Source organism: Macaca fascicularis, chromosome 1 (assembly GCF_037993035.2).
Source record: "Macaca fascicularis isolate 582-1 chromosome 1, T2T-MFA8v1.1".
Taxonomy (NCBI): domain Eukaryota; kingdom Metazoa; phylum Chordata; class Mammalia; order Primates; family Cercopithecidae; genus Macaca; species Macaca fascicularis.
In genome coordinates this window covers 171820001-171846526 of record NC_088375.1, presented here as the reverse complement: position 1 = coordinate 171846526, position 26526 = coordinate 171820001, and the positions used below count along the sequence as shown (strand labels likewise).

Sequence of the window (26526 nt, the reverse complement as noted above, 5' to 3'; positions counted from 1 at the left end):
TTCTGTGGAGTAAATTCCTTGGTTAAAAAGGGATCTGTGAGAGACATTCAGTTATCTGTTTTGAACTTCACTTAATTTACAGGCTCTGATTTGTAAAGATTTTTCCAATGAAAACAAGCAGTGATAGGGAAACTTAAAAATGACCTTTTTAAAAATGATTATTTTTCCCAGAAATAAGTTAGAAAATCATTGATAAATAAAAAGGAGTTGATTATCCTCTTCAAGATTATCTTTTGGGGGTTTGGTAATCATTTTTGTCTTGCTTGTCATCTAAGAAATATCCACAAGAAGTTGAAATATAAAATATATTTGTGATTTAGATATGTAGATCTCACATGTATTAGAATGTCCTAATCTAAATTCATTATTAAACATAATTTAATGCTTTTTCAGCAATAATTGAAGGCTAATTTATCCTTTCTTCATTCTTTTTGTTTTTAATATCTGTGGAGAAATCAATTCTAACTTTCAAAGTTAGGTAGGTATTTTAGTAATGTTACTTTGGTTTAACTGCTTGAGTAACAGGGAGAAATGTCAAAAAAAGATAAATTTAGTGCAGGATCTTTCGCTGGAAGCTGTAACTGCAGGTTAGAATTATCCATGCTATGCAGAATTTCCTGCAACACTTCTCCTTAGGGCCACAATGCATTACAGCAGACGTATAATGAAGCTGCTATAAAATCTCTGGTAATTAAGGGGGATTTGACAGTAATTGCAACAGTGAATCAACTTAATTATTACCTGCTTCAAAGAGAGCTAACCTGATGTTATAATCTAACCTTTTCTACTTTTAAAATGGGAGATTAAACAAGTATATGTAGCATTTAAGAATTAAATCTGTTGAGATAGAATTGTATTAATATACTTCTAATATATACTTTATGCACATGTACACATCAGCTTCTCAAGAACCCGCACCCAACTCTCTCTGATCCATTAAAGTTATCTGGTATGCTCTGGAAATTAAACCAAAGGCACATCTCTTATTTAAGTCAGCTTCTCCCTAAGCCACAAACAGACCTTGGTTGTGGTTAACCTGACTTCCACAAAATAAAAATGCTTGCTTAATATTAGCACATAAATCAAAGAAACACCAAAATTATTATCATTGCTTACGTTAGGTAGACCATCTCTTAGAATCTTAAAATATCATCAAAAGTGCAAGTAAAGCCAGGTGTGGTGGCATATGCCTATAATCCCAGATACTTGGAAAGCTGAGGCAGGAGGATTGCTTGAGACCAAGAGTTCGAGAATGTAATGAGCTACGATCACACCACTGTATTCCAGCCTGGGTGACAGAGTGAGACCCTGCCTCTAACTGATATGAAGATAAAGATTTAGAATTACTGAGAGCTCTTATCTAACTTGGTATATCCGACTTGGCACAAGGATCGAGATACCTGTTTCAGCCCAAGTTATGTTGAGGGTAACACATTTTATAAATGGTCTCCTCTCACTTCTATTGCCTGCTATCTTCCCACAAGAATGGGAGTGGAGAGAGAGAAAAGTAGTGTGGTTTTGATATGAATTCATGTCATATACCATGTATTACCAGGTACCTACTAAATGTAATCAATACCAGGTTATGTATTGTTTGGCTCCCTCTCTAGCAGATTTCCCCAACTCTCTTTTCTGCTTTTAAGCCTTATCATACATATACTTGTGTCTTCATTGGCTTTAGCTTTACTACTACTTTCAATGGCAGAAACCACAATTACTTTTGCACCAAACTAATGGCTCTCTTAACTCTCTAATTATAGCAAGATTGGTCTACAGTAGTTTTGTTTTGGAGTTGAATCTTTGGTTTGGTTTTGTGTGTGTAGAGATCCAATTACATGACTTGTTTCATAGGAGGTGATTGATTAGGCATAGGTTTGGTACAGTTTGGGGATGGAACAGTCTCATCCTCAACCAATGTTTTCCACACTAAAAGTATGTTCAGATGAACATGAACCAGAATTGAGTTTTCATCTGGGGCAGCAATAGGTTAGCTGCTCAGGACACTTGGGCAGGCTTTGATCATTGATCTTACAAGATTTTGTCTTCTGGTGTATTGCAAATTCAGCCTGGATTCCCTGAAGGAAGACTGAGAGCACAAGTTATATACCTTGTTCTCTAATGTTTTCTTGCCACAAATCAAACTCTTTCTTGATATGGAGGCAAATAAGCACGGTCAACAATTGACTAATGAATAGGGGAATTAAACAATGTGAATTATAATTTTGATTTGCTCACTGGACTGACCTGGGGCAAATTGTCTAGAACCTCTTTCTGTTTTATTCTTATGCTAGACTGAATTACAACTACTCCACAGGGATCTCCTAAAATCTGTTTCCTTTTTTGTCTGTTAGAAAATTTTCATGAAGCAGGTCACCAAAGTAGTGTCTTTAACAAGTTAACACAACTTCCAAAGGTGCCCATTTTATGGTCAAGGATTCTCCTATTCCATGCAAGCCACGGTTATCTTTAATTCATGCCCATAACTTATAATTTACCAGGGATCAGTTACCTATGTAGCAGTTATACCTGACTTTTTGTCTTTTGGATGGTTCATTCCTTGTTAGTAGTTAGGTAGGTATGAAGTTAGTAGGTATGAAGCTCAAACCAAATGATTTTTACTTGATAATCAATGTAACAAGGCTATGGGAGGAAGATGGAGCACTTACTATTCTAGGCACTTTAAATGCATTATCTCATTTTCATACTAGAAACAAATCTTGAGACTTAGATTAAGAAAATTGCCCAAGGTATCTAGATTATAAATGATACATTCAGGATTCAATCCTAGATCTGTCTGATTCCATAAGTGGTTGAAACTACTAAATTCTGGATTCATTTGTGGAATTAATTAATTAAAGGAACAACCATATTGCTCCTTTCTGAGATATTACAGGTGAAAATGTACAGGAGAATATGTTCAGGGTTTCACTGAAGACCTCCCTGAAATACAATGTGTTTTTAATGTCACCTTTTTCAATGTCAGACATACTTAAGAACCAATAAGTTTTGAAGCTTTTACCTTCCAGGTTAATGCTCCCTTTCAGTTCTTCTCAAGTCTTTTCCACAAGCAAAACGTACTGACTTCTTATGAACTTTATGAAGAATGGGTATCTATTTAGAGACCTGCATGGTAAAGACAAATTGTTATACTTCTTTGTTCTTATAGAATGATGGAGTAAAAAAAAAAAAAGTTAGGAGTAAGTTTTCTGAGAGAAAGTTAATTACACAACCATCTCAGTTATTCAGGGACAGAATATTAGATTAAGGATATATTCACTCCTGCCTTGGGCAATAGAAAAGGATTTTTCAGTTGGCACTAAGGTGGTCACAATAAGGGATTAAGAGAGAGTTGGGATCATCCCAAAAAGTGACCTGTCTTTGAAAAGTGGCAAAGTTTTAAGGAACTTTAAAGATTATCTAGTCCATTGGCTTTTTATAGATGAGGCCCAAAAAGATAAAATTACTTGCGCAAGTTACACAGCTACCTATGACAGAGGTGTTATTAGAATCTAGCTTATTTTAGCTGAGAGAAAATTTATCTCAAAGAGTTTATGTTTGGCAACTTTAATATAAATAGCAGAACATCTGACATCTTTTTAAAAATCGAATCATGTTTAAGTAAACTGGGTTCCATTGATTTTCCAGACTACAGTCCTGAAAAGGGATGGAATTCTTATTACAGAAACTGACTTTCCTTTGCTGTCCAATTAGAGCATTGACGTAGATTTGGGATATTGAGTGAAGTTAAAAAGAAAATTGTAAATTAATAGTAGGGGGAATCAGTCTGAGCATCTTTTCAACAATATTTCGACCCCTGCCTCCAACTTGTATCTTGGCTTTTTGTTTTACTGTTATTGGGTCACTTCTCCAAGAAGCATAGGAAACTAGGTGATTGCCAGTTGTAACTTGAAAAGGAGGGTAGGATCTGAAAAGAAAAGGAATGGAAATTTTTATTATGAAATCTCTATTTCAGTTATCTATTGCTGTGTAATAAATTATTGTCTTAACCTAATAAGGACATGTTATTCCTAGTGATTTTGTGGTTGATTGTGCTCAGCCGTGAAGTTCTTCTGCTCCACTTGGTGAAGCTGCAGTCACTCATCCAGCTGCTTTCAACTGAGAGTTCACCTGGAGTTTAAACTTCCAAGATGTTCTCTCATCTTTCAAGACTACTCTCCAAGTGACCTCTCATCATCTGATAGTCTAACCCAAATTTTTCTACAGCATGGCAGCTGGCTCTGAAAAACACAAATGCAATGACTTCCAGGACTTGTTAAGATGGGGTAGGATCTGGCACAGTGGCACTTCTGCCACATTCTACTGAGCAAAACAAACCCAGCTCAGAGTCAAGGGTAGGGGAAATAGATTCCATTTGTCGATGGGAGAAATGGTAAATAATATTTTTGGCCATCTTTACCACCATCCCAACTTTTTAGGATATCAGTTTTCATTTCTCAACCAATGTTATATCTGAACTTTCTTAACACTTCAATATCCACATCAAATATTTAACAAATGCCAGTATTTCCTTAGTCCAAGCAATAACCCATTTCTTTCCTCAGTTCCCCCCAAAACAAAGAAATTCACAGACATACATGACTTAGGAAAACAGTAATATTATGCCTTCAAGAAATCCTCAATTTCAGAGATGACAAGAAGATTTCTAATTATCTGTGTTGGAGCTGAGGCAGATTTTCCAGCCCCTTCTACTTTTTAAGGGTGTAAAAACAGCCTGAAGTCCTAGGAAATTTAAATTCTGGAATAAAAAGAAGTATGAACATATGAGAGTGAGCCAGAGAGAGAATTTTGGCTGGAAATTTAGATGAATAATTTGGTCCAGCAAGAAGACCCTATCCATTTTCCCTTTGGCTGCTTAATTCTAATTTATCTAATAGAGTCTGAATTTAGTGAATCATCTTCTCTGACCAGGTAGCCCTCTGCCAGAACAACAGAAAGTGCCAAACTGCCTCAGCCACGATGGCCAATTTGACATGGAGATATTGTAAAAATAGCAATGAGGGATCAGTTTTGCTTCCCCGTAACTTTAATTTTTATATAATTATGCAGGATCTACACACAGGCACCCATGTCTACTTTTCTGCTGCAAATGTAGTCATTACAGAACCAGCCAGGCCCACTTACTGAAGCATTTAGACAATGATGGGTATGGGTGTTATGGAGTGGATTACACTGTAAAGACAGCAATATGATTTTGAATCCCCTTTTCCCTGAAGGCACCAGCAGAATCACCAAGAGGCAGCCTATTCCCCCTCAAATGAGATATAGCAGTTTATCATGTCAGACTACGCCACAGAGGGTTCAGGCTATACGGCTTCTGGCTGTCAGAACCAGGATTTCATCTTGGGGCCCCTCAGGCCATATGGAGGAAGCCTCAAAAGTTCATTCTTCTTTTTCCATTGTCTGGCATCTTGTCTCCATTCCCATCCCAGTGTCCTCTTTTGACCAATCTTATAGCCCAAATCCAAATCATGTGTTCGACATGAGCTTCATAAGATTTTCCTTCTATTCATTAAAAGAAGCCTCTCCATTGTGTCCAAATAAACTTAGTAAATACAAATATGAGAGGATGCATTTTTATTTTAATTTATAAATGTCAATATACTTCTACAAACTTAGGGAACTCTCTTTTAACCTTTGGAACAATTCTGTGGAAATAATTTGAAATTATTTCTGCTGACTAGAGACAATCTACGGAGACAGGATCATGAGAGGAAAAATATACATATGTAATTCTTTTGTGAAGCTACAATATTAAGATTCTGTTCACGACTCTTATTAGAGTTCATCACGACCTATTTCAGATTTTGCACACCGTAATTGTTTCATTGTGAAAATCTTTTGTGTCTATTTTCTGAATTGCTATGTTGTCTATAAATATTTAGTGATAATTCATGATTGGGTTGTATTTACCCCTGTAGTTATGTATTACAAATGAAATGACAGCATCTGCTGAAATTAAAAGTGGCCACATTTTCACTGGAGCTTAATTAAATGCCAAAATTTATCTACATTAACAACAAAGTAGTGAAATTTATTGATCAATTCACATGATATAAGTTGACAAATGGCTTAAGCAATTTCCATAATTTTCTACACGTGTTAAAATTTGTAATGAAAAAGAACACTATATTAACATTAAATGAGAGCTGAAAGGGAGGTTTTGTACTGGGGCCAGTGCCCTGGAGCAGTGTACTTTGTTTCCCGGGCCCTGTCCAGGCTTGCTGTTTGAGCTGTGTACAGATGGGTCTCTGACAGTCCTACAGCTGTTCTCCTAATTGTCCATTAAGTGTTCTATTGATTCTCTGATTCAAAGTACATGTCTTTCAGCTCAAGCTATCGTGTGAAGTGGCAGACACATTCCTTGTAGAATGACAGAGCTGCTTGAAACCTAAAAATGTGGTCTGCCAGTTTCAATTGAGGATCCTGCTTTCAAAGGAGAAGGCTTGGTTAAAGGTGCTTTGTAATAGCTGGTTAGGTTATATTTTCTAAACTTTTAGCATCAATCAATTAAGGCAGCAGCAGCATGAAGAGTTTTAATTCCTGGTTAAGCATGTACAGATTGCACCTGGCTGATACAGGGCAGGACGAGGGGATCAGGATTGGTAAGAGAAGATCAGACTCGTTTAGCTGTATGCAGATTTTTTCCCCTCTGCATCTGACATGCGCGAAGTCATTTTCATTTGACTTGCAAGTTCACTTTTTGCATTTTTTAAAAAATTGAGATCATCTGCAATTCTAGATTATGCCAGTCAGAAGCCTGTTTAAAATCATCTCTCTTTAATCTGGAAAGTGAAAGATAAGATGCTTATCTGTTGCGAGGACCATAAATCTTCAGAGAAACAAATAACCATAGATAAAACTGTAAAAGTTATTTAGTACTCCACTGGAAGAGGTTTATTAATCTAAAATTTCCAGTCCATTGTGTCGTGATTTGGTTAGCACTCTGTATCTCATTTTGTGCAATTGTACCCCAAGCAAAGATCTGATTTCTTCAGAGTTTGAACTTTATCAGTTGTGTAGTTCAGTCGTGGTCTAGGTTCAAGGAATAAAGCGAAAGCTGCTATCCCAAAAAAAGTCCACAACTATGGTTTGGGTTGCCCCCAGTAGTATGTACTTTTGTACTTTCTTTTCTTAATGAAATGACACATCCTAATGCTTTTACCGTCTAGATTTAGCTCCTAATTACTCTGTAATATAATATTTCTATAGAAAACAGTCTTATTATCCAGTAGTCTTTCATCTATAAATGAAATGAACAAATAATGTTAGTTGTCTCCTGTGTATCATTAACTTAATTAGGAGCCACCCCAATGGACTTAATCACAGTTGAGGTTCATTGGTATGATTTTAGCTTACATAAGTTTATAGATTCATCAAGATTTTCAAAGGGAAAAAGACTATCACACATGTATTTAAATCGGTTTTATGTATTAAATATACATATTTCAATGCGTAAACATGAGAAATATCTATTAAGGAAAATCACTTTAAGGGAGAAATTAATTAAAAACAACCCTGTTTCCCACAATTAGCTGTTCTTTTTTTTTTTTTTTTTGTCACCTTTGTATCTTTGCACAATAGCTTCTTTGGAAGTATACTCTCTTCTCATTATTGTTGGGTAAAGGAGCATGACCACTAAACTAATATTCCTTTTGTCAAAAAGCAAATGATTTGTATCCTGATGTTCTGTCTGAAACGTGGCTCTTTTTACTCTGGCCCTCCCATCTATAAGCCTCCATGCTGTAGCATCCTAAGTAGGAAGCGAGTTGCCTGCTGTAAGAGTTGATGAAATAGGGAGACAATATATGTACTTTTAATTTGTTCTTAGTGTGATGTATTTAGCATTTGGAAGCATCAGGAATTATATAATTTATTTGCTTTTAAAATATTTGTTGTGAAATTACAGTATATGTGAATGAATGCAATATGTGGTATGTATTACAGAATCTAATCTGAATTTAGGGATTTATGTGTTTTCAGAATGTGGAAGCTTCAACCAAAATGTCTTCTTACCAAAGGATGATAAATCTTCCCTATCTGCTTTTTCTTGGAAAACAAGTGAAAAATCTATTTCTAACATAGTAATATAGTATATATTGATACCTGCAAAACATTATGTGAATCTACTTAGATGCCAGCACTTTCAATTACACTGTTAGCCAGTTTTTAAAAAAGATTTTTAGAAGCTTTCAACTGTAGACTTTTGTCTTGTTGAATGAACTTCAGCTACACTAAATTTTAAGTAAATTTGTGATGACTGAGCAATATACATTGGCTGAGCTAGAATCCAATAACCCACAGGACAAATTAATTTTCAACAAAAAGGGCAGAAACCTCAAGTGCCATGAGTATATGGAGTCTCATTCTATCTCTCTGGAGCCATTTTTGCAAATCACTACAGCTATTCATAATCTAAATCAGTCTCCTTTAGCAGCAGAAAGATCTTTTTTCATGACAAAACAGAAGATGACATTCATTAGTGCCTAACTTGCATAAGCTACCTTAAATTTATTGGTGCTCTTCTACTTATCTGGGTAAGAATTCCTTTGTCTACAGCTATAGGAAAATTCCAGTTGTACTACTTAAAAATATAAATTGTCACTTTTATCAGAACTTTTGGCAGTTTACTTTATTTTAGAAGTAAAACTGGTGGTTAAGGTTTTAAGACTTCCAATGGGCGTTGTTTCAATCATATTTAATAGGTGTCTAGGATAGTAATAGGATTATGTATAAGCTTCTGTGCTGAAAAAAATTGCACATTTTTATCCATGTACTGCTGGGGAGGTTTGTGGGGAGTCAAGCTTTGCAGTTGTGGATATGGCTATGTGCATTGTATTACCTGCCGGGCGTGGACAGGCTTAACATCATCCAGCTGGTTTGCTCATCATATTCAAGGGCTATGTATGATTTTAAAAAGGGGGCAAGATACTTCGAAGACATCATTTTGAAATGTCCCATAAGCTGTAATAAACCTTTCTACCAGTGAGTGGGAAACTTAGTTTTTCTATTGTGTTCATAACCTTCTAATTAGACTCCTTCTTTTGTTGGTCAAATTTTCTTTCCAGTTTATAGGAACCAGCCTTGGATCTATCTGGAAAAATTAAGTTGTTGCTATATCAGTAGGACCGTGCTTTTTGTTTTCTGTTCCCTCTCACCTCTACTATGCTGGTTAAAAAAAGGTGGAAAAACTGAGTGTACATACATTTTTCAATGACGGTTTTGTCTGTCTTCTGACAATCAGATCCTTGGCCTGGTGGGACAGTAAGGAGTACTACCTAGCAAGAATTATTTTGGTAGAGTGAGATGGCAACGTGGTGCATCTCCATAGAGGAGGAGGAGGAAGAGAATGTGGGTATGAGCTTCATAGGACCTGACTTGGCTAGGGGTTGAAAAGAGCCTGAGGTAGCAATGCAGATCTATTTTCAGGGCTTAAAACATAATTTCTGAGTATTTGGGGTGATGGTATTGTAAGAGCCGAATCCTAAACAAATCTTTCACTAACACTTCTTTCTTCTGTGACTACATAGCATCTCTAACGTCTGAATTCACATTTCTATCTGTTGCTAGTCATCATTTATCATAGACGATGACATTGAGGCAAGCCTTGGATATGACCTGGAATGAAGGGAGAATTGAATAATACAAGTGGTGTGGCTCACTATTTGGAAGAAGTTTTGTGCTTTGAAAAAAATGTACCCTGTGTCCACAAGACAGAGTTTTTGTGTAAACCTGACTGGTCCATGTTAAGGAATGCATTTGTACCCCTGGTGTCAGTCATTGTGATCTAACCATTTGAGCTAATTAGACTAGTCACATATTATTAAATACTCATCCATAAAATCTCCACAAAAATGGGATTTTAAAGTCAATCCATGCCCTTTTTTCTGTCTTGGAAGATTATATCAAGGAGTATGAACAGAAATAGAGCTCCAGCATAATCATAGGTTAAAAGCAACATTCTAGGGTCTTCTCTGCCATGGAGTCGGCTTCCCATAAAAGGTCTCTCTCCTGTTTTCCTATTTTCCAAGGCAGAGTGTGCTCCAGATCTACACTTCCAGGGTTCAAATACCCCATCTGCCACTCTCTTGCTGTGTGACCTTGTGCAAGTTATTTAATCTGCCTGTGCCTCAATTTTTATTTCTGGGGAATTATAGTAATACCTATCATATAGCATTGTTAGGGGTCTTGAATGAGTCAATACTGTTGGTGTCAACCTGCTACTTTTGTGTCCATGTTGTTATATGCAATGATCAATTCATAGTTTTCTTTTTATTTGTCTCATTAGCACTATTCAACACAGTTATCATTCTTCTTTCTTGAAACACTCTTCTCTTAGCTTGCAAGATGCCCTGCTGTCCTGGTTTTTCTCCTCTTTCAGTGTTCCTTCTCAGTTTCTCCATATCTCTCCAATTTGTCAATGTTGGAGTGCCCTAGAGCTTAGTCCTTAGTCTTTTCTCTTTTGTTTTATACTCCTTGTTGATGTCCTCTAGGTTCATGACTTTAAATATCATCTATATGGCTGCTACTTCCAAACTGATAACTCTAGCTTGGATCTCTCCCCTTAACTAACTGCTTGACATCTCCAGTTGGCCATCTGGTAGGCATCTCAGATTTAACACAATCAAAGCCAAGCCCCGTTTGCACCCTCCTGCCCCCAAAAGCTACCTGTTTTATAGTCTTCTATCTCAATGAATGGCAAGGCTGTCCATTCATTTGCTCAGGCCAGAAACCTTGGAGTCATCCTTGATTTCCCTCTCTCTCATTCTCACTCTTTGTGTCCATTCTATCAGCAATGGTCTTGCAGCAGAAATTGCCAGCACTCTCCCTCCCATCTAGAAGTCTCTATCTTCATTCTTTGCTTTACATTTCTTCATAGCACTTATCACCATCTGGGAATTTTTGTTTTATTTGTTTGCTTATTTATTGTGTTTTCCCCTACAACATGTAGATGTCTAGAGAGCAGGGATTTTTGTGTATTTTGCTTTCTGTTGAATCCTAGCATCTAGAACAGTGCCTACAGCATCTTAGACCTCAATAAATATTTGTTAAACGAATGAACGAAGTACTTAGAGTGGTTCCTAGCACATAATGAATGCCCAATAAATGCAAACCACTATTTTATCCCAATTATAAAGTTGCATTGTACATAATACAGTATAACTCCATGTAAAAAGGCTCCTTATGCATATTAATAATCCTATAATTCTATACAGTAAAACTCTTTTATTATTTTACTATAGCCTCAAAATATATCCTTTGGGATTACCCCAGTACTTCACCATGATTTGTATGTGTATATCCTCAGTAAATGTTTGGTGAATAAATTAAGTGTCTCAGTTTTTGACTTGAGAATTCCCTTTTTGGAAAATCAAGACTAATGGCCCAATATTCTTTGGGACTAGCTTCCTGATTAAAACTTTTCAAGACAAAAGCAAAAATGATGGTAGGAATTTATGAGTTGAACCCCTGGACAGTTCAGCCACTGTTCTCTAGTGCATTTGTGACCTTTTACCCTCTTGTGAGAATGTGGACTCCCTTCCTAGGAAAATTCACATGCAGAGGGAATTTTACATATTTTATATCTAATTTTATATATTTTGTAAAGTTTACCTATAATTTAAAGCAATTCATAGATTTCCACCCATGAAGTTAGGCTCTAGGAAGGACTTCCTGTTGTGATTTCAGCCCTTTCCTTCTGCCCCTGCTGCCTCCACCCCTTGGAGTTTACAGCGCCTTTTTCATTGTCCGCATCTCTTTCTCCCTCTCTCAGGGGCCCGGGAGCTGGCCACAGGCACTTTAGGAGGCCGAGGTGGGTAGATCGATTTGAGCTCAGGAGTTTGAGACCAGTCCGGGCAACATGGCAAAACCCCATGTCTACTAAAAATATTCTAAAAAGTAGCTGGGTGCAGTCCCAGCTACTTGGGAGACTGAGGTGGGAGAATCACTGAGTCTGGGGGGGTCAAGGCCGCAGTGGGCTGAGATCATGCCACTGCACTCCAGCCTGGGCAACCAGAGCGAAACTCTGTCTCAGAAAAAAAAAAAAAAAAATTCCCCTTCTTCTATTTGTCTTTGTTCTTAGCCCTGGGTTCCTTTTACTTAACTTAAAATTACTGAGCAATTTCAAGTGTTTTAATTTTGTTTTCTACCATAGAATCCTTTTGTCATGTCAATTCAACAAATACTTGAGAGCTCCACTGTGTGCTAAGCACTGTGCCAAGTACTAGGGATTTGTAGAGGAATATTACTTGGTTCTTACCTTTGAGGAGCCCAAGAAGGTAGAGAAGGCAGGCATGTAAATAATTACATTTCTTTTTTTTCCCTTAGAGATGAGGTCTTGCTATGTTGCCCAGGCTGGAGCGTGGTGGCTATCCACAGGAACAATCATAGTGCCCTGCAGCCTCAAACTGCTGGGCTCAAGTGTACCTCCTGCCTCAGCCTCTCAAGTAGCGGGGACTACAGGTGTGTGCCACCACACCCAGTTTACATTTCAATATGGTATAATAAATGCTATGATGGAACCATGTACAAAGGTACAGAGGTAGCATAGGAGGGAATGATTAACTCTGAGAGATGGGGTGGGTTGGGGAGGAAGTGAAAACGTTTCATAAAAGGTTATGCCCAAGCAAACCTATTATAAATGGAAACATATAAATAGGAGTTTTTCCAGTATATAACGTGGGTTCTGGAAAGGGTGAAGGCATTTCAGACAGAGGGAACAGAATATGCAAAGGCACATAGATGCGTAATAGCATACTGTGTATAGAAAATTACAGATAATTTGGTATTGTTGAAGCACAAAGTGTGTGTGTGTGTGTGTGTGTGTGTGTGTGTCAGGGATTGCTGGTATGTATGCGGTCACAGAACATGAGGCTGCAGGGCTTTTCATGCAGCATTAAGAGCTGTTACTATTTTATGTAGTGGGGAGCTATTTAAGAAAAGGAGCTTGGGTCTGTAATATTTGTGCTTTCTGAAAACTACTCTGCCTGCTCTATAGAGGATGTATTAATGAAGATAAGAGTGGAGGGATGGAGTCTACTTGAGAGGCTATTGAAAGAGTCCCTGGGTAGGATGATGATGATGGTAGAACCCTCTACCTTTGAACAAGCTCTATTAGAAAATTTTACATTATACCAAGTCAAAATTGGCATTCTGTCATTTGTTCTGGTTATATCCCATAAGACCATACAAATATGATTCTTTTTCAAGAAGTCTTACTCAGGAATTAGAAATGACTTTTGTGTCTCCCCAAGTTTCCTCATTTCTTGCTGCTTTTTGTGAGATACAGTTCTCGATCCCTTACCACCATGGTCCTGATCCTTGGACATGCATGGAATATCAGTGTTACTCTTAAGATACAGCCCCAACAATCTATTATAACACTGTGCACATGGTCTGGCCGCAAAAATCCAATGATCCGAATATGTCTTTTCATCAGTGCAACCTGAGGTGTTTAGTTTTTTTTTTTTTTTAGCAGCCAAATCATTGTCACCTGCTGAATCTCTGGTCGCCAAAACCCCAAGCTTTCTTATTTGTCTACCCCATCCAGTTCAATTGATATTTACAATCTATGTGTAGGACTTTATATATATTCCTGTTAAATTCATCTTCTTGGGTTTGTAGACCCAGAGTTTTTTTGTTATGAAAATTTGAAATTGATCCAAGATTCAAAAGGATTATATTAGCCATGCCTTTAGATTTGTGTCATCTGCAATGCTTTCTTCCTTTACCTTGGTTACCTCTAGTTGAATCCTTTTTTTTTTTTTTTTTGAGATGGAGTCTCACTCTGTCACCCAGGCTGAGTGCAGAGGGTCTCTGCAACCTCTGCCTTCCAGCTTCAAGAGAGTAGCTGGGATTACAGGCATGTGCCACCATGGGTCCAGTTAATTTTTGTATTTTTAGTGCAGATGGGGTTTCATCATGTTGGCCAGGCTGGTCTCAAACTCCTGACCTCAGGTGATCTGCCCACTTTGGCCTCCCAAAGTGTTGGGATTATAGGCATGAGCCACCATGCTCAGCTAGTTGCATCATTTTTATTTTATTTTATTTTTAAGACAAGGTCTGGTTCTATCACCCAGGTTGGAGTGCAGTGGTGTGATCTTGTCTCACTGCAACCTCTGCCTCCTGGGGTCAAGCTATCCTCCTACCTCAGCCTCCCAAGTAGCTGGGACTACAGGCATGTACCACTACACCTGGCTAATTTTTTGTTGTTGCTGTTAGAGACTGGGTTTTGCCATGTTGCCCAGGCTGGTCTTGAACTTGTGAGCTCAAGTAATCCACCCACCTTGGCCTCCCAAAGTGTTGGGATTACAGGTGTGAGCCACCGCGTCAAGCCCTGCATTCTTTCTTTTTTTTTTTTTTTTGAGACAGATTCTCACTCTGTCACTAGGCTGGAGTGCAGTGGTGCGATCTCGGCTCATGCAACCTCTGCCTCCCGGGTTCAAGCAATTCTCCTGCCTCAGCCTCTTGAGTAGCTGGGACTACAGGCGTGCGCCACCACGCCCAGCTAATTTTTGTATTTTTAGTAGAGAAGGGGGTTTCCCCATGTTGGCCAGGATGGTCTCTATCTCTTGACCTCATGATCCGACTGCCCTGGCCTCCCAAAGTTCTGGGATTACAGGTGTGAGCCACCGCGCCTGGCCATTCTTTCTTAGCATTCATCTGTTTATACTGCTTTTTTGTCTTGAATTTTCCTAATTTCAGTGTAGCTGAGGAACTTTAATTGATGGTTTGTTCTGCTGCTGAAACTGACGTGGCTCCACACTCCATTGCCCCTCAACCTCTGTTGTTTCGGCCACTGTCCTGCTGTCACTCTTGCAGATATGGACATATGCATATGGATATATCTTTGGCCTTTGGCACTCTGCTTATTCCCATGTTGTTGCTGATGTTGTCATCATTCATTTTACCTTCTGGTCATCCTCGTACTTCCTCTGCTCCAGCACCTACACTCAGATGGGGGAAGCCTCCACTTCTGAGATTTGTAGTTCTTTAATTGTATGCCACAGAAAGAATAAGGCTTTATTTTGTGTGTGTGTGTGTGTGTGTGTGTGTGTGTGTGTGTGTGTGTGTGTTTAAAAATTCATCAGTGTTATAGACCTTATTTATTTCACTCCACCTTTAGGCTTTTTATAGGCTCCCTAACTCTCCACAGGATTCCTTCAAGTGTTGGCCAAAAGACAGTATTACTTATAAGTAACAGTTACAAACTCTGTTGGGAAATTGGCATATAGTTGGTATTCAGTGTCCAGAATATAGGACCCCAAATGGTCACTTCCCACCAGCCCTCCACTAATGTCCCTGGCTTAAACTGGTGACCATCTACTGCCTTAAGATAAATTCCCCCTCTTCCTCTATTCTCTCCTGTCAGAGAATGAGGAGATGAAGAATGACACTTGTCCCCTATCCTTAGCTAAGAGTCTTTGTCCTATAAGTGAAAAATCAGTTCCAAGCTCTATGGTTTCTTTTCGGACTATTGCCTTTTCACACAAACAGAATTTGCACTGGGAGCTCTGAGATGCATGAATTCAGAGACAGGTTCCCAGAATGCTCTCTGTTCCCATCTGTGACACTCATTGCATCTCTTTGATTTAATGTGTGTGCTTCATTCATCCTAAGAGACTTGCATTTGCTTTTTCTCTTCAGATCTGACTATAGATACCTTTTTTCACCTTGGCAGTTCTGACTTAATCTCCCTTAGCATAGCTTTCCTTCTCTATAACAGGAAAAGAATAATACTCGTTTCCCTCTTCAAAGGGTTTTTCAATGGATCAGATGAAATATTATAGGTAAAATCATTTTACAAACTCTAAGGAACTGTGCAGGTATTGTTATTTACTGGAATCATCCATGATCCAACTTAGCTCTAAGGATCTGACTTGGGTCACGGGCAAACATGTGACCAATGGGAAGAAGAAGGTTAGTCCCTTGCGGGCTACAAGACTCTGACAGGGTCAGAATCACCAAATTTTAGAGTAGGATGGGGACTAAGAGATCGCTTGGTCCAACCCCCTCATTTTGCCAATGAAAAATCAGACCAGAGAGGAGCAGTGGACTTGCCTTATTCGTCACTCGAGATTTGCTTGGGTCAGAGATCTGCAACGGAAGTCACAATTCCAAAGCTGGAGAAAGAGAGGGGCCAGCCAGCCATCAGAAGACATGTCTTATTCCTCCCTAGGTCAGGGACACCATCAGCCTTTCTTTAGGGTGGAATATTTTTTAACCTTTTTTCTTGCCTTGACAGAAATGTCAGGCCTCCTCTGGTTCACAAGCTCCTCAAAGACCTACCTGTTTCCTTTTATCAAATAGGATTTCCCAAGCAAACACAACGATGTTGTTGTTTGTCTCTCAGTAGCTCTGCTGTGCAGGGAATGAGGGCTCCACTCTTGATCAGCCCAGGGACTCCAGTGCCAAGCCTCTGATATATAGTGCAGGGACTGCAGGGCATCCGAGTTGTAACAAGAACAAGATGAGCTTGTGGCCTCGGGCTTCTAACCTGCTCCTCAACCCACACTTCAAAGAAAGTTATTACACAAGAGTTAGACTAAATCAAACCAAACTGCAATGTTTGCGTACTGTGGCCCATTTTCAGATCTCATTGTATCTCACCACTAGTCCCTCAGAAAACCAGTTGGGAGCAGAACAAAACGACCCAATGATAATTTAGTTGTAGGTCTTTAAAAATGAGTCCAACTGATTTATTCTGAAATTTCAGTTAAGCATGATGTCAAGAAAATCTCTCTGGCTATTTATCATCTTTTTTTGCTCTTAGCATAGTCCGAGTAGGCAGAATAAAATTAGAAACTGGCTATTCATATACTTCCCAGTTTTTGGTGTAGGCTGATATTGTTACTAGACTATCAGAATGTTGAGATGTTTTGCTGATAATTTTCTGCCAAAAGAATACCCATCATAGCAAGGAAGGCCTTTATTATGCTATTTACTTTCTTTATTGGCAATGTTATACAGGTGCTGTAGGAAGAAGAGGTATAACAGATGATCTAAAGATATACATTTCACTTCAATTAGACCTACCACTCCCATTTCTCGAAAACACCACAACCTGAAAGCCTGAAAAGTTGGATTTTTTTCTTCATAGCTTTGAACAGTAGATACAAGATCTATCAAGTTTTTGAATCATAAAAGAAATAAAAGCTATGTTCATTGTTGTTAAGTATATGTTCATTGTTGTTAAGTGTATTTTGTAGGATGGTTTTGAAAACTCTGGTAAATATGGAAAGTCTCATTTAATCCAGTAATCAGACCATTACTAGAGTCTACAAGCATTTCTTGTGCGTGACAGTGCTGCTTTTAGAAAATCCTTTAGTTCCAACCATGAAGCATTGCAATGTTTCAGAATCATTCAGGGTTAAAACTGGGAGAGATCACCAAGCTGTATGAAGAAGCAAACTGAGACCACACAGACAGGTGATTTCACTTGAGGTCACAAAGCCAGCTACCAAAAGCCACAGCTAGAATTCACGTTAGACTTGTTCTCTTTACATCTCATATATGGCCCTTCTCTTGTTAGATCTAAGATGACAGACAGGAAAACCAAAAGCAAAGAATTTTGCATGAGCAGAGACAAAAGTTAATGGTTTTATGCAAAACCCAATGGCCACTAAGAGAAAAAAACAGTCAAACCAAGCAGCCAGCCTTTTAAGGGGAAAGGAGAGGCTGCCAAGGCCAGGGAAAAGTTATTATGGAGCTGGATTGAAGATAAGAGTAGAGTAGGCTCTTTTGGCGTCTGTGGACTGAACACATCTATGGGGCAGGAACGAAATATTTTCATGATAACTTTTTAAATATTTCTACTTGTTTCCCATCCTTAGGAATCACAGTGAAGCTTCAAGTTGCTGTGCTTTGGCAAAATTAAAGACTAAGATGCTGCTAGAGAGTTTCTCTACCTCTGCCATGGTTGGCATCCTACTCTGTTCTGTGGAGGTGCTGCCACCAGTTATCTCCTGATGCAGAAAGTCAATGAGTCTATCGACTGGTCTTTACTAACACCTTCTGGGTCCTCAGCCCCAAAGACACAGAGTATCACATCATTACCACCCTTGGGGAGAACATAATCTGTTTCAGAAGTTTCAAGAGATATTAGCATCTTGAAATTATTTGCAAATTTCCATGTATATATGCATATCTTTGAGGAGAGCACTATCAGATTATTAGAGGAGTCCATGATTCAGAAGAAGTTAAGATTAACTGATCCAGTCGGAGAGACAAGCTAATTTACAGAATCTGCTAAACAAGAACAGTGGTATATAATACACTTGTAAGATCAAGGTGGGTCAGTGTGATCAGGGACTGCTTCCAGGTTGAGATAGGATTTTTAGGTGTGTCTTCAAGGGTAGAAGACGTCTGGGTAGGTAGAGAAGAGAGGGCAAGTGTGCCTGACTGGAAGGACACAGTGGATTGGAAACTAAAATTAATTTAACAGAATGTTGATTATACATTCAGCACCTTTCTACATGTGATCTCATTAAATCTGCACAACAAGCCAGCTAAGTGGAGATTATCATCTCTATGTTGCAGGTAAAAAAAGATTCAGGAAGGGTAGGAAACTTGTACACAATTGGGAAGTTTGCAAAGTCAGGTTTCGAACCCAGGTCATTTGACCTCAAAACCTTTGTTTTTTCCCCCACCCCACTGCTCTGCAATAGCTGTAGCATGAACAAAGTAATGACAAATGAATGAGCATGGCACAGATGGGTAAGGGAAGGAATATGCTTGACTGGAGGGAAGGGTTCTTGTTGAGAAGCAGGGCTTACATGGTAATAGATCTTGACAGGTGAGGCTTTATTAAACACTTACTATGCACCAGTCATGGTGCTAAACTCTTTATCTCATTTAATCCTCAAATAACTCTATGAGGGGATACCATTATCATCCTCATTTTGCACCTGGGGTGCCTGAGGTTATAAGTAATCTGTCTAGGCTCACACTGACAATGGGGAGCTGAATTAGAAGGAGGTGAAATTCAAACGTAATCCATTCGCCTCCAGAGAAAACACTGTAGAAATATACTAGAAAATTAACCTTGTGTAAGTGTTTATGGTGTGCCAGGTACTCTGCTGAGCACTTCATACACATCTTTTTTTTTTTTTTGAGACAGAGTTTCACTCTTGTTGCCCAGGCAAGAGTGAAATGGCGTGATCTCAGCTCACCACAATCTCTGCCTCCCGGGTTCAAGCGATTCTCCTGCCTCAGCCTCCTGAGTAGCTGGGATTACAGGCATGTGCCACCACGTCCAGCTAATTTTGTATTTTTAGTAGAGACGGGGTTTCTCCACGTTGGTCAGGCTGGTCTCGAACTCCTGACCTCAGGTCCTCCCGCCTCGGCCTCTCAAAGTGCTGGGATTACAGGCATAAACCACTGCACCCAGCCCACATCATCTCATTTAATCCTCACAGAAACCCTGTGAAGGAGACTCATTATTGTTTTCTCTATGTTATAGAACAGAAGTGAAGTCCCAGGTGAACTGAAGCTCAGGGAGATTTAGAAGCTAGTCGAAGGTCACAGAGTTTGGCCAGGCTGGAATCTAACCCTGGTCCTCTGGCTCTGGAACCTGGACTCAGAGCTCCTATGGTACAAGCCAGAGATTCAGGGAGTGGAGGCTAACAGACACTTCTAACTGCTCCCTATGCTCCCACAAGATTCCGAATCTTCTCCTTGTTGGTTCTTTTTCATGCTGCTTAGTGGTTCCCTCATTACTTCAGACCTTCATATACATGGGGCCCAAGTCACTATTAAAAGAGGGCCTGGAATGAATGTGTTTTATTGTGTTATGAATGGAGGCAATGTGATTAAGACCTCCTTCATTCATCAAACAGTTATTGAGCCCTTACTTAGGGCATTTCAGGGTGTTGGGAAGACAGGAAGGTAAAGATACAAGAAAAAAAAGTACTTACCCTCCAGGATTGCACAGTCTTGTGAAGAGAATAGGCACATCAACCAGTAATTAAAATGCAGTGTGATAATTAATGTGACAGAGGTAGGTAGGGACAGAGTAATGTCAGAACATAGAGAAAGGGTACCTAACTCAGAATGGAGATGAGGACATTGGTGGGATTTGGGGAAGATGTTTCAAAGAAAGTGACACTTCTAGTAATTGTTTTTGTTTGTTTTTAGAGAGGAGGTCTCACTCTGTCGCCCAGGCTGGTGTGCAGTGACAGGATCACAGCTCACTGCAGCCTTGAATTCCTGGGCTCAAGCGATCCTCCTACCTCAGCCTCCTAAGTAGCTGGGATTACAGGTGTGTGCCACTATGCCTAGCTAATTAAAAACTTTTTTTTTTTTAAGAGACAATGTCTCAGTATATTGCTCAGTTTAGTTTCAAACTCCTGGGCTCAAGCGATCCTCCTGCCTCAGCTTCCCAAGTAGCTGGGATTACAGATATGAGCTACCATGACTGGCAAATTTCTGTTTTTGAGCTCAGGTTTTCTTGTATGACGTTTTGAAGTTATTAGTTTAAAATGGTCAGCACAATGTCATTTTATCTTATACACACACACATTTGGTTTCTATGTCACACTACTTATACTTTCTTTTTTTTTTTTTTTTTTTTTTTTGAGACAGAGTCTCACTCTGTCGCGGAGGCTGGAGTGCAGTGGCGCCATCTCAGCTCACTGCAAGCTCTGCCTCCCAGGTTCACGCCATTCTCCTGTCCCAGCCTCTCGACTAGCTGGGACTACAGGTGCCTGCCACCACACCCAGCTAAGTTTTTGTATTTTTAGTAGAGATGGGGTTTCACTGTGTTAGCTAGGATGTTACACTACTTATACTTTCATTGCACAACTGCTTTCTTAAACTTAAAAAGTCAACACAAAAACAATGATCTGTGAACACAACATTTGCTACTTGTAGTGCTTTTGCTGGCTATATTAGATTTTCTATTCTGAAGGCTTTGAACGCTTCCCTTATTTCACAAAAGCAACATGCACTGTTGATGAAGCACTGAGTCAAGGTTATCTCTCATCACGTCTCTTTTAAACCAACGGATATTTTCAAGGTCTTTCTATATTATTGCTTTTAGATTTAAAAAACCCTCAGCTTTATTGTAATATATTTACATATAATACATTCAGTTTTAAGTATAGAGTTTCATGAGTTTTTGACGAATGTATACAGTTGTGTAATTACCACTGCAACCAAGAAATAGAATATTTCCAAAACTGAAAAACTTCTCTTATGCCTTTTTTCAGTCACTGGATTCAGTCTTAGTAGTGAGAGCTGCAGCGAGCTCTCTCCTAACTTGTAGTGAGAAATCAAACAGCTGGAGAGAGAACGACCAATCTAAGGAACTAACATTGATTGAGCACTTTCTAGATGCCTTACCTAAGCATATGTACAGAGATTTAGTCATACCCCCTCCCAGCCCCAAGAGGATATTATCTCCATTCTACAAAAGAGGAAACTAAAGTCCCAAGAATGTAAATAACTTACTCAAGGCCATTGAGCTAGAAATGGTGGAGCCAAGATTCCACCCAACTTATGTTTCCTACAAAATTACCTTCCCACTGCTAACAGAGGGAAAGATATAAAGAGGAAAAGATATAAAGAAAATGGGAAGCCAAATGCTTAAGACTAGATACTGTCTGATCCTATTTATATGAAATTCTAGAAAAGGCAAAACTAGTGACCAAAAGCAGATCATTGGCTACCAGGGGTTGGGGGAGGGGGTTAACTGCAAAAGGGCATGAAGGAACTTTCTAGGTTATGGAAATGTTCTATATCTTGATTATAATGGTAATTATGCAACGGGATAAATTTGCCAAAATGCATCAAACTGTGCACTTAAAGTTGAATTGCATTATATATACATTATATTACAATAAAGCTGGGTTAAAAATTTTTAATGACAACAATAAGAAAAGACTTTGGAAATATACCTTAGTGTAAAAGTCATAGCAACATTATCACATCGTTAAAATGTCACTTTTGTCATATCAAATAATAAAAGTATGGAAATTTTTTGTGTAACTTGATGCTAAAATTTTTAAAAATCTGGCAAAAATAAATCAGTGCTCACTATAGCTTTGAAATAAAATCAGTAAACTCTGTTTTCTTACACGAAATGAACAATTCAATATACATATTTCTGAATCTGTTGCAAACGTCTGGTGAACGAGGGTCTGATTAAGCATGATCCAAAAAGAGCTTGCAAGTAGAACTGTTTACTAACATTTCAATTTCTATGCCTCATTTATTAGACTTAGAATAAAAAGGTGAGAGGGCTGTTTGGGATTGTCTTTAACCTTGATGATATTTCCACTGAAGCAGCATAATGGCTCTTAATTGCTTAAGTGAAGAGAACATGTTGACGTGTCCTTCTTTGGGCTGAGAGCTTAGAGCCTAAACCATTATGCTAATTCAAGCATTATATACACCAAAGTATTTATGGGACTGACACAAGTGATGTTGCAGGTAAAGGGCTGTGAAATGGTCTGTAAACAGAGAGAATTGATTTGAGGCCCAAAAGCAGTGCTGTTAAAAGTCACAGCCATTGAACAGCCAACCCTACAATTTCTATCCAGATTGTCAAACTGGGTCAGACAGTGTCAGCAGGGCTGCCATTAGAGATCAGATGGGTGGTTTAATAATATGTAAACCGAGCACATAAACAGGCTTTCTCAAGGTAGAGGTCCATCCCCGTCTGGTGTATGTGTGTATGTGTGCATGCGTATGTACATGTGCACATGAACCACATTTTCATTATGGAAACCTCACAAGGCTATACTCAATGAAATGTTAATGCACTGGTTTTTGACAAAAGAAAATCTCCCAGCAGGTATAAGTCAGACAATGCAATGTAAAGACATTTAGGAAGAATGCGAGTCCAAAATCTTAAAAGGAAGGAAGCACCATCAGATCCTTGCTCTTGATCTTCCAGGCCCTTGGCATCCTCTGTTTTTTATATCTGTTCCTACAGTAGGACTGTATAGTTTTTTAGTTAACCTCAAAATAATTCTGTAAGGCTCCTCATCACCTGCATTTTTAGCACACCTTACTTGCAACATTGAAATGATGGAATCAATTTTATGTAAACTAGGCTGTCTTTACACAGTCTTCCAAATGACATCTGGATGGCTTAGTTCCGTCTTTGTTTCAAACCTCTGAAAACCAGAATTATCTAGTTGTTTAGTCACCCAAAGTCAGAATGTAGAAGACTGTGATAGAAAATTTCCTCTCATCCCAGCTTAAAGTCAGAGGAAAAGGTCATGGTTCCTTTCCTCCTTCTTTCCAAAATAGAACAAGAAATTCTATAAACATATTAAGAGAAGTAGAGCATGATGATGAAGACCATGGACCTTGAGTTCAAATCTCAACTCTGTCACTGACTTTGGGTGAGTTATGCAACCTCCCTGTGCCTCAGTTTCTTCCTCTGTAAAATGGGGCATTGCCCCCCAGGATTCTTGTGGGGATTCATAAGACAAACTGCTTAGAAAAGTGCCTGGCACAGAGTAAGCATTCAAAAAATGTTAGCATTACTGATAGATATTTGGCCTCATAAACTTTTGATATCATTTGTCTGTTTTAAGTACATGTTTTTACTTCTTGGGGTCCACAGAAATTATTAATATTCTAGGGAATCTATTGAATATGTTTGGTATTTAAAAAACAAAACAGCTCATTGTTAACTCACTTAAGGTCTCCAGTGAAGGTTTTCTGCTATAGGCTCAGGTTCCACCATAGGAGCACATCTTTCTCATTTGGTTTGTGTTGGTGCTACTTAGGATGGCACTCTCCAGGAAGGGAATAACGGTGACATCATGTGCTAATTTATTTGAGTTAGTTAAATTCTTCAGGACACTCTTTTTGGATAAGAACCTCTGAGATACATTTCCTCTTAGTAGAGTGGCATCTTATGTTAATGTGCTGCTATTCCAAGCCAAGCTTTTAGTGTAGAGCTCTTCTTATACTGGCTAATAGTTTTAGTTAGAACATTTTTTTGCTAGGTAGAGACCTGCTCAGGTCAGGAAATTTGATGAGTTTCAGAATCACGAATGATGGTATTTAAAATGACACAGTATGAAATCAAGACATAGCCTAACCATCTTGTGGTTTTACTGCCCTTTGAACTGTCTTCCTTTAGAATGTGACTTAATGAAAGATAAGATTTTGATTTAATTTTGGTCAACTGATCAGATTTGGAGTGGATCATATTGTGGTATCTTCTAAGGGCTTAACATGTGGAACCATACCAAAAATTATATAACTTATATGATTTATGGTTTCCAAAATGTTGTTTTAAAATTCTTAATATGTCACATATGTGTATTTCAGAAAATACTTTAAAATGCACATTTGACATCCCTTAACTGTAGACATAAAAGTTTCCCCAAATTTGTCACAACATTTTTAGTTTTGAACGTACATAAGATGTTCAAAGAGTTGAGAGATCTGATCTGCGGTCTTGATGCCATCACTAACAGGCAGTGGGACCTTGAGCAAGTCCCTCCACTGGTCTGTGCCTCCATTCCCCATCTGTAAAGGGGATCACTGGTTCCTATCTCCCCCCACAGATGTAGTGAGGCTGGTCATGTGGCAAAGGAGGCACCTGGAACAAAGAAATGTTTTATGCTGATGCTTTCTGTAGCATCATCTTGGAGCCTCAAGTCTTGTTTAAATAAAGGAGAAACAGGGACAAAGAAAGTGATCATACCAAATATTATCTATGAACATACATACCTTTGTTTCAGAGACATTTTATTAGCCCCTGGCTCGATACAAATCCAATAATAGGACCAGAGATCATTTCTAGAGACTATTTTGTTTCAATCTTTTTCATAGGCAGGGCTATGCCCAATAATTCTGAACCAGTAGGAATCTAGCTTATTTATAAAAAGTATCTAACAGATTTCACAGAGTCACACAGGAACCCATTCAGAGATTTTGTAATTAAGGCCAGCACTTCCTCGATAAAGTGTAAAACAAATCAGAATGGTCCCAAAGAATAGCTTTGTAGATTGCACCCTTCCCTTGGCAAAGTGAAAGAGATGTATACACAGCTTGAGCTGGTTCTGAGATCCCCTTAGGCCACAGAGAAAAAGCCTTTAAGTCTATCAGGGATGACAAATAGATTTCAGCATGAGTGTCAATTCTGATGGATTAGTGGTAGTTGCCTGGAGCAAGGTGTTTGAGGACTCTTGAGGCTCTGTCCAGGATCAGCAGGAAATAGTGCCATGATCTATTAGCAATGCCTGCCATGGTGAAGGGGTGGAAGAAGGGAGCAAGGGCAGCATTTTTGCCAGGATTTACCCTTCCAAACTTGTATATTGTGCATTCCTCCCTGTTGCTCATTTTTCTTGGTTGAAGTTACTTTAAGGCTACCAAACCAGTACCAATCTAGGTTAATACACAGTAGATGTTTTCTTCTACCTGCATCACATTTAATGCTTTCATATACATTTAGGAAATATCATGTGCTCTTTTTTTTTTCCCTTAAGAGCCTGAAACTTTTACTTCACTGAACAAATACATTGAGCATTTACTATGTATGGGCATGTGTCAGGCATGTATGGACAAGTGAACTGTTTTATTTATTATTTATTAATTAAATAAAACATACGAAAACTCACTAAAATCCCTAAAAATGTTTCACGCTCAATAAATATGAACTATCCTTCTCTTATGTCTTCTGTATACAGGATTTGGCTAAACATGTTCCGGCTCTCAGCATTCTTTCACCCCTCCCTTCAGAGGAAACATGGAGATGCCCTGACTTGGAGTTGAGAGATTGGTCTGTGGTCCTGATGCCATCACTAACAGGCAGTGGAACCTTCAGCAAGTCTCTCCACTGGTCTGTGCCTCCATTCCCCATCTGTAAAGAGGATCACTGGTCCCTATCTCCCCCTGGGATGTAGTGAGGCTTGTCATGTGGCAAGGGAAAGCACCCGAGACAAAGGAATGTCTTATACCAATGCTTTCTGTAGCATCATCCTGGATCCTCAAGTCCTGCTTGAAATTGAATAAAGGAGAAACATAGGGACGAAGAAAGAGATCACACCAAATATTATCTAAAAACATTTAAACATTACATTTAAAGAATTGAAAATATTAAGGGGGGAGGTGAGAGACAAGGATTTGGCCAAAGTCTGGATATGTTGAGTCAAATAGGCCTCAGTTCTAATGTAGCTTCTGGAACTGACACATTCTTTGGAAAGTTACATAACCTGTTATAAACCTCCATTTCCTTATCTGTGCAATGGGGACACTCATAGCACCCCCCTCAGAGAGCTGCATGTTAGAATAAATAATGATGTAAAAAGCTTAGTACTTTGACTGGAATATAATAAGATTTCAATATATTTTAGCTACTATTATATTGCTTGGCAATGCTATTTGGATAACACACAGGAATATGTTTTATTTTTTATGGTTCTAATTCTTCATATTTGTTAACGATTACCAAGTGCCATTACAGAGCTTCCCAGTGCCTTGCACAGCCAGCATTTTGGAGAATCCTAGTAAATAATGTTGTTGGAATGACTTCTCATTTAAACC

The 26526-nt window shown here is 38.7% G+C and overlaps 1 protein-coding gene across 9 annotated transcripts in view; it reads left to right on the top strand.

Moving 5' to 3' along the window:
* The window catches only part of ATG4C (autophagy related 4C cysteine peptidase), a 123298-nt gene that overhangs the window by 93301 nt on the left and 3471 nt on the right, over positions 1 to 26526 (top strand). For all 9 annotated transcript variants that reach the window (XM_015434929.4, XM_015434916.4, XM_015434908.4 and 6 more), the window contains one exon: positions 25671 to 26526. This exon is cut by the window's right edge and continues 3471 nt beyond it. In XM_015434929.4, the coding sequence (XP_015290415.1) occupies positions 25671 to 25886 (216 nt within the window). In that variant the 3' untranslated portion in view covers positions 25887 to 26526. The remainder of the gene's footprint in view (positions 1 to 25670) is intronic.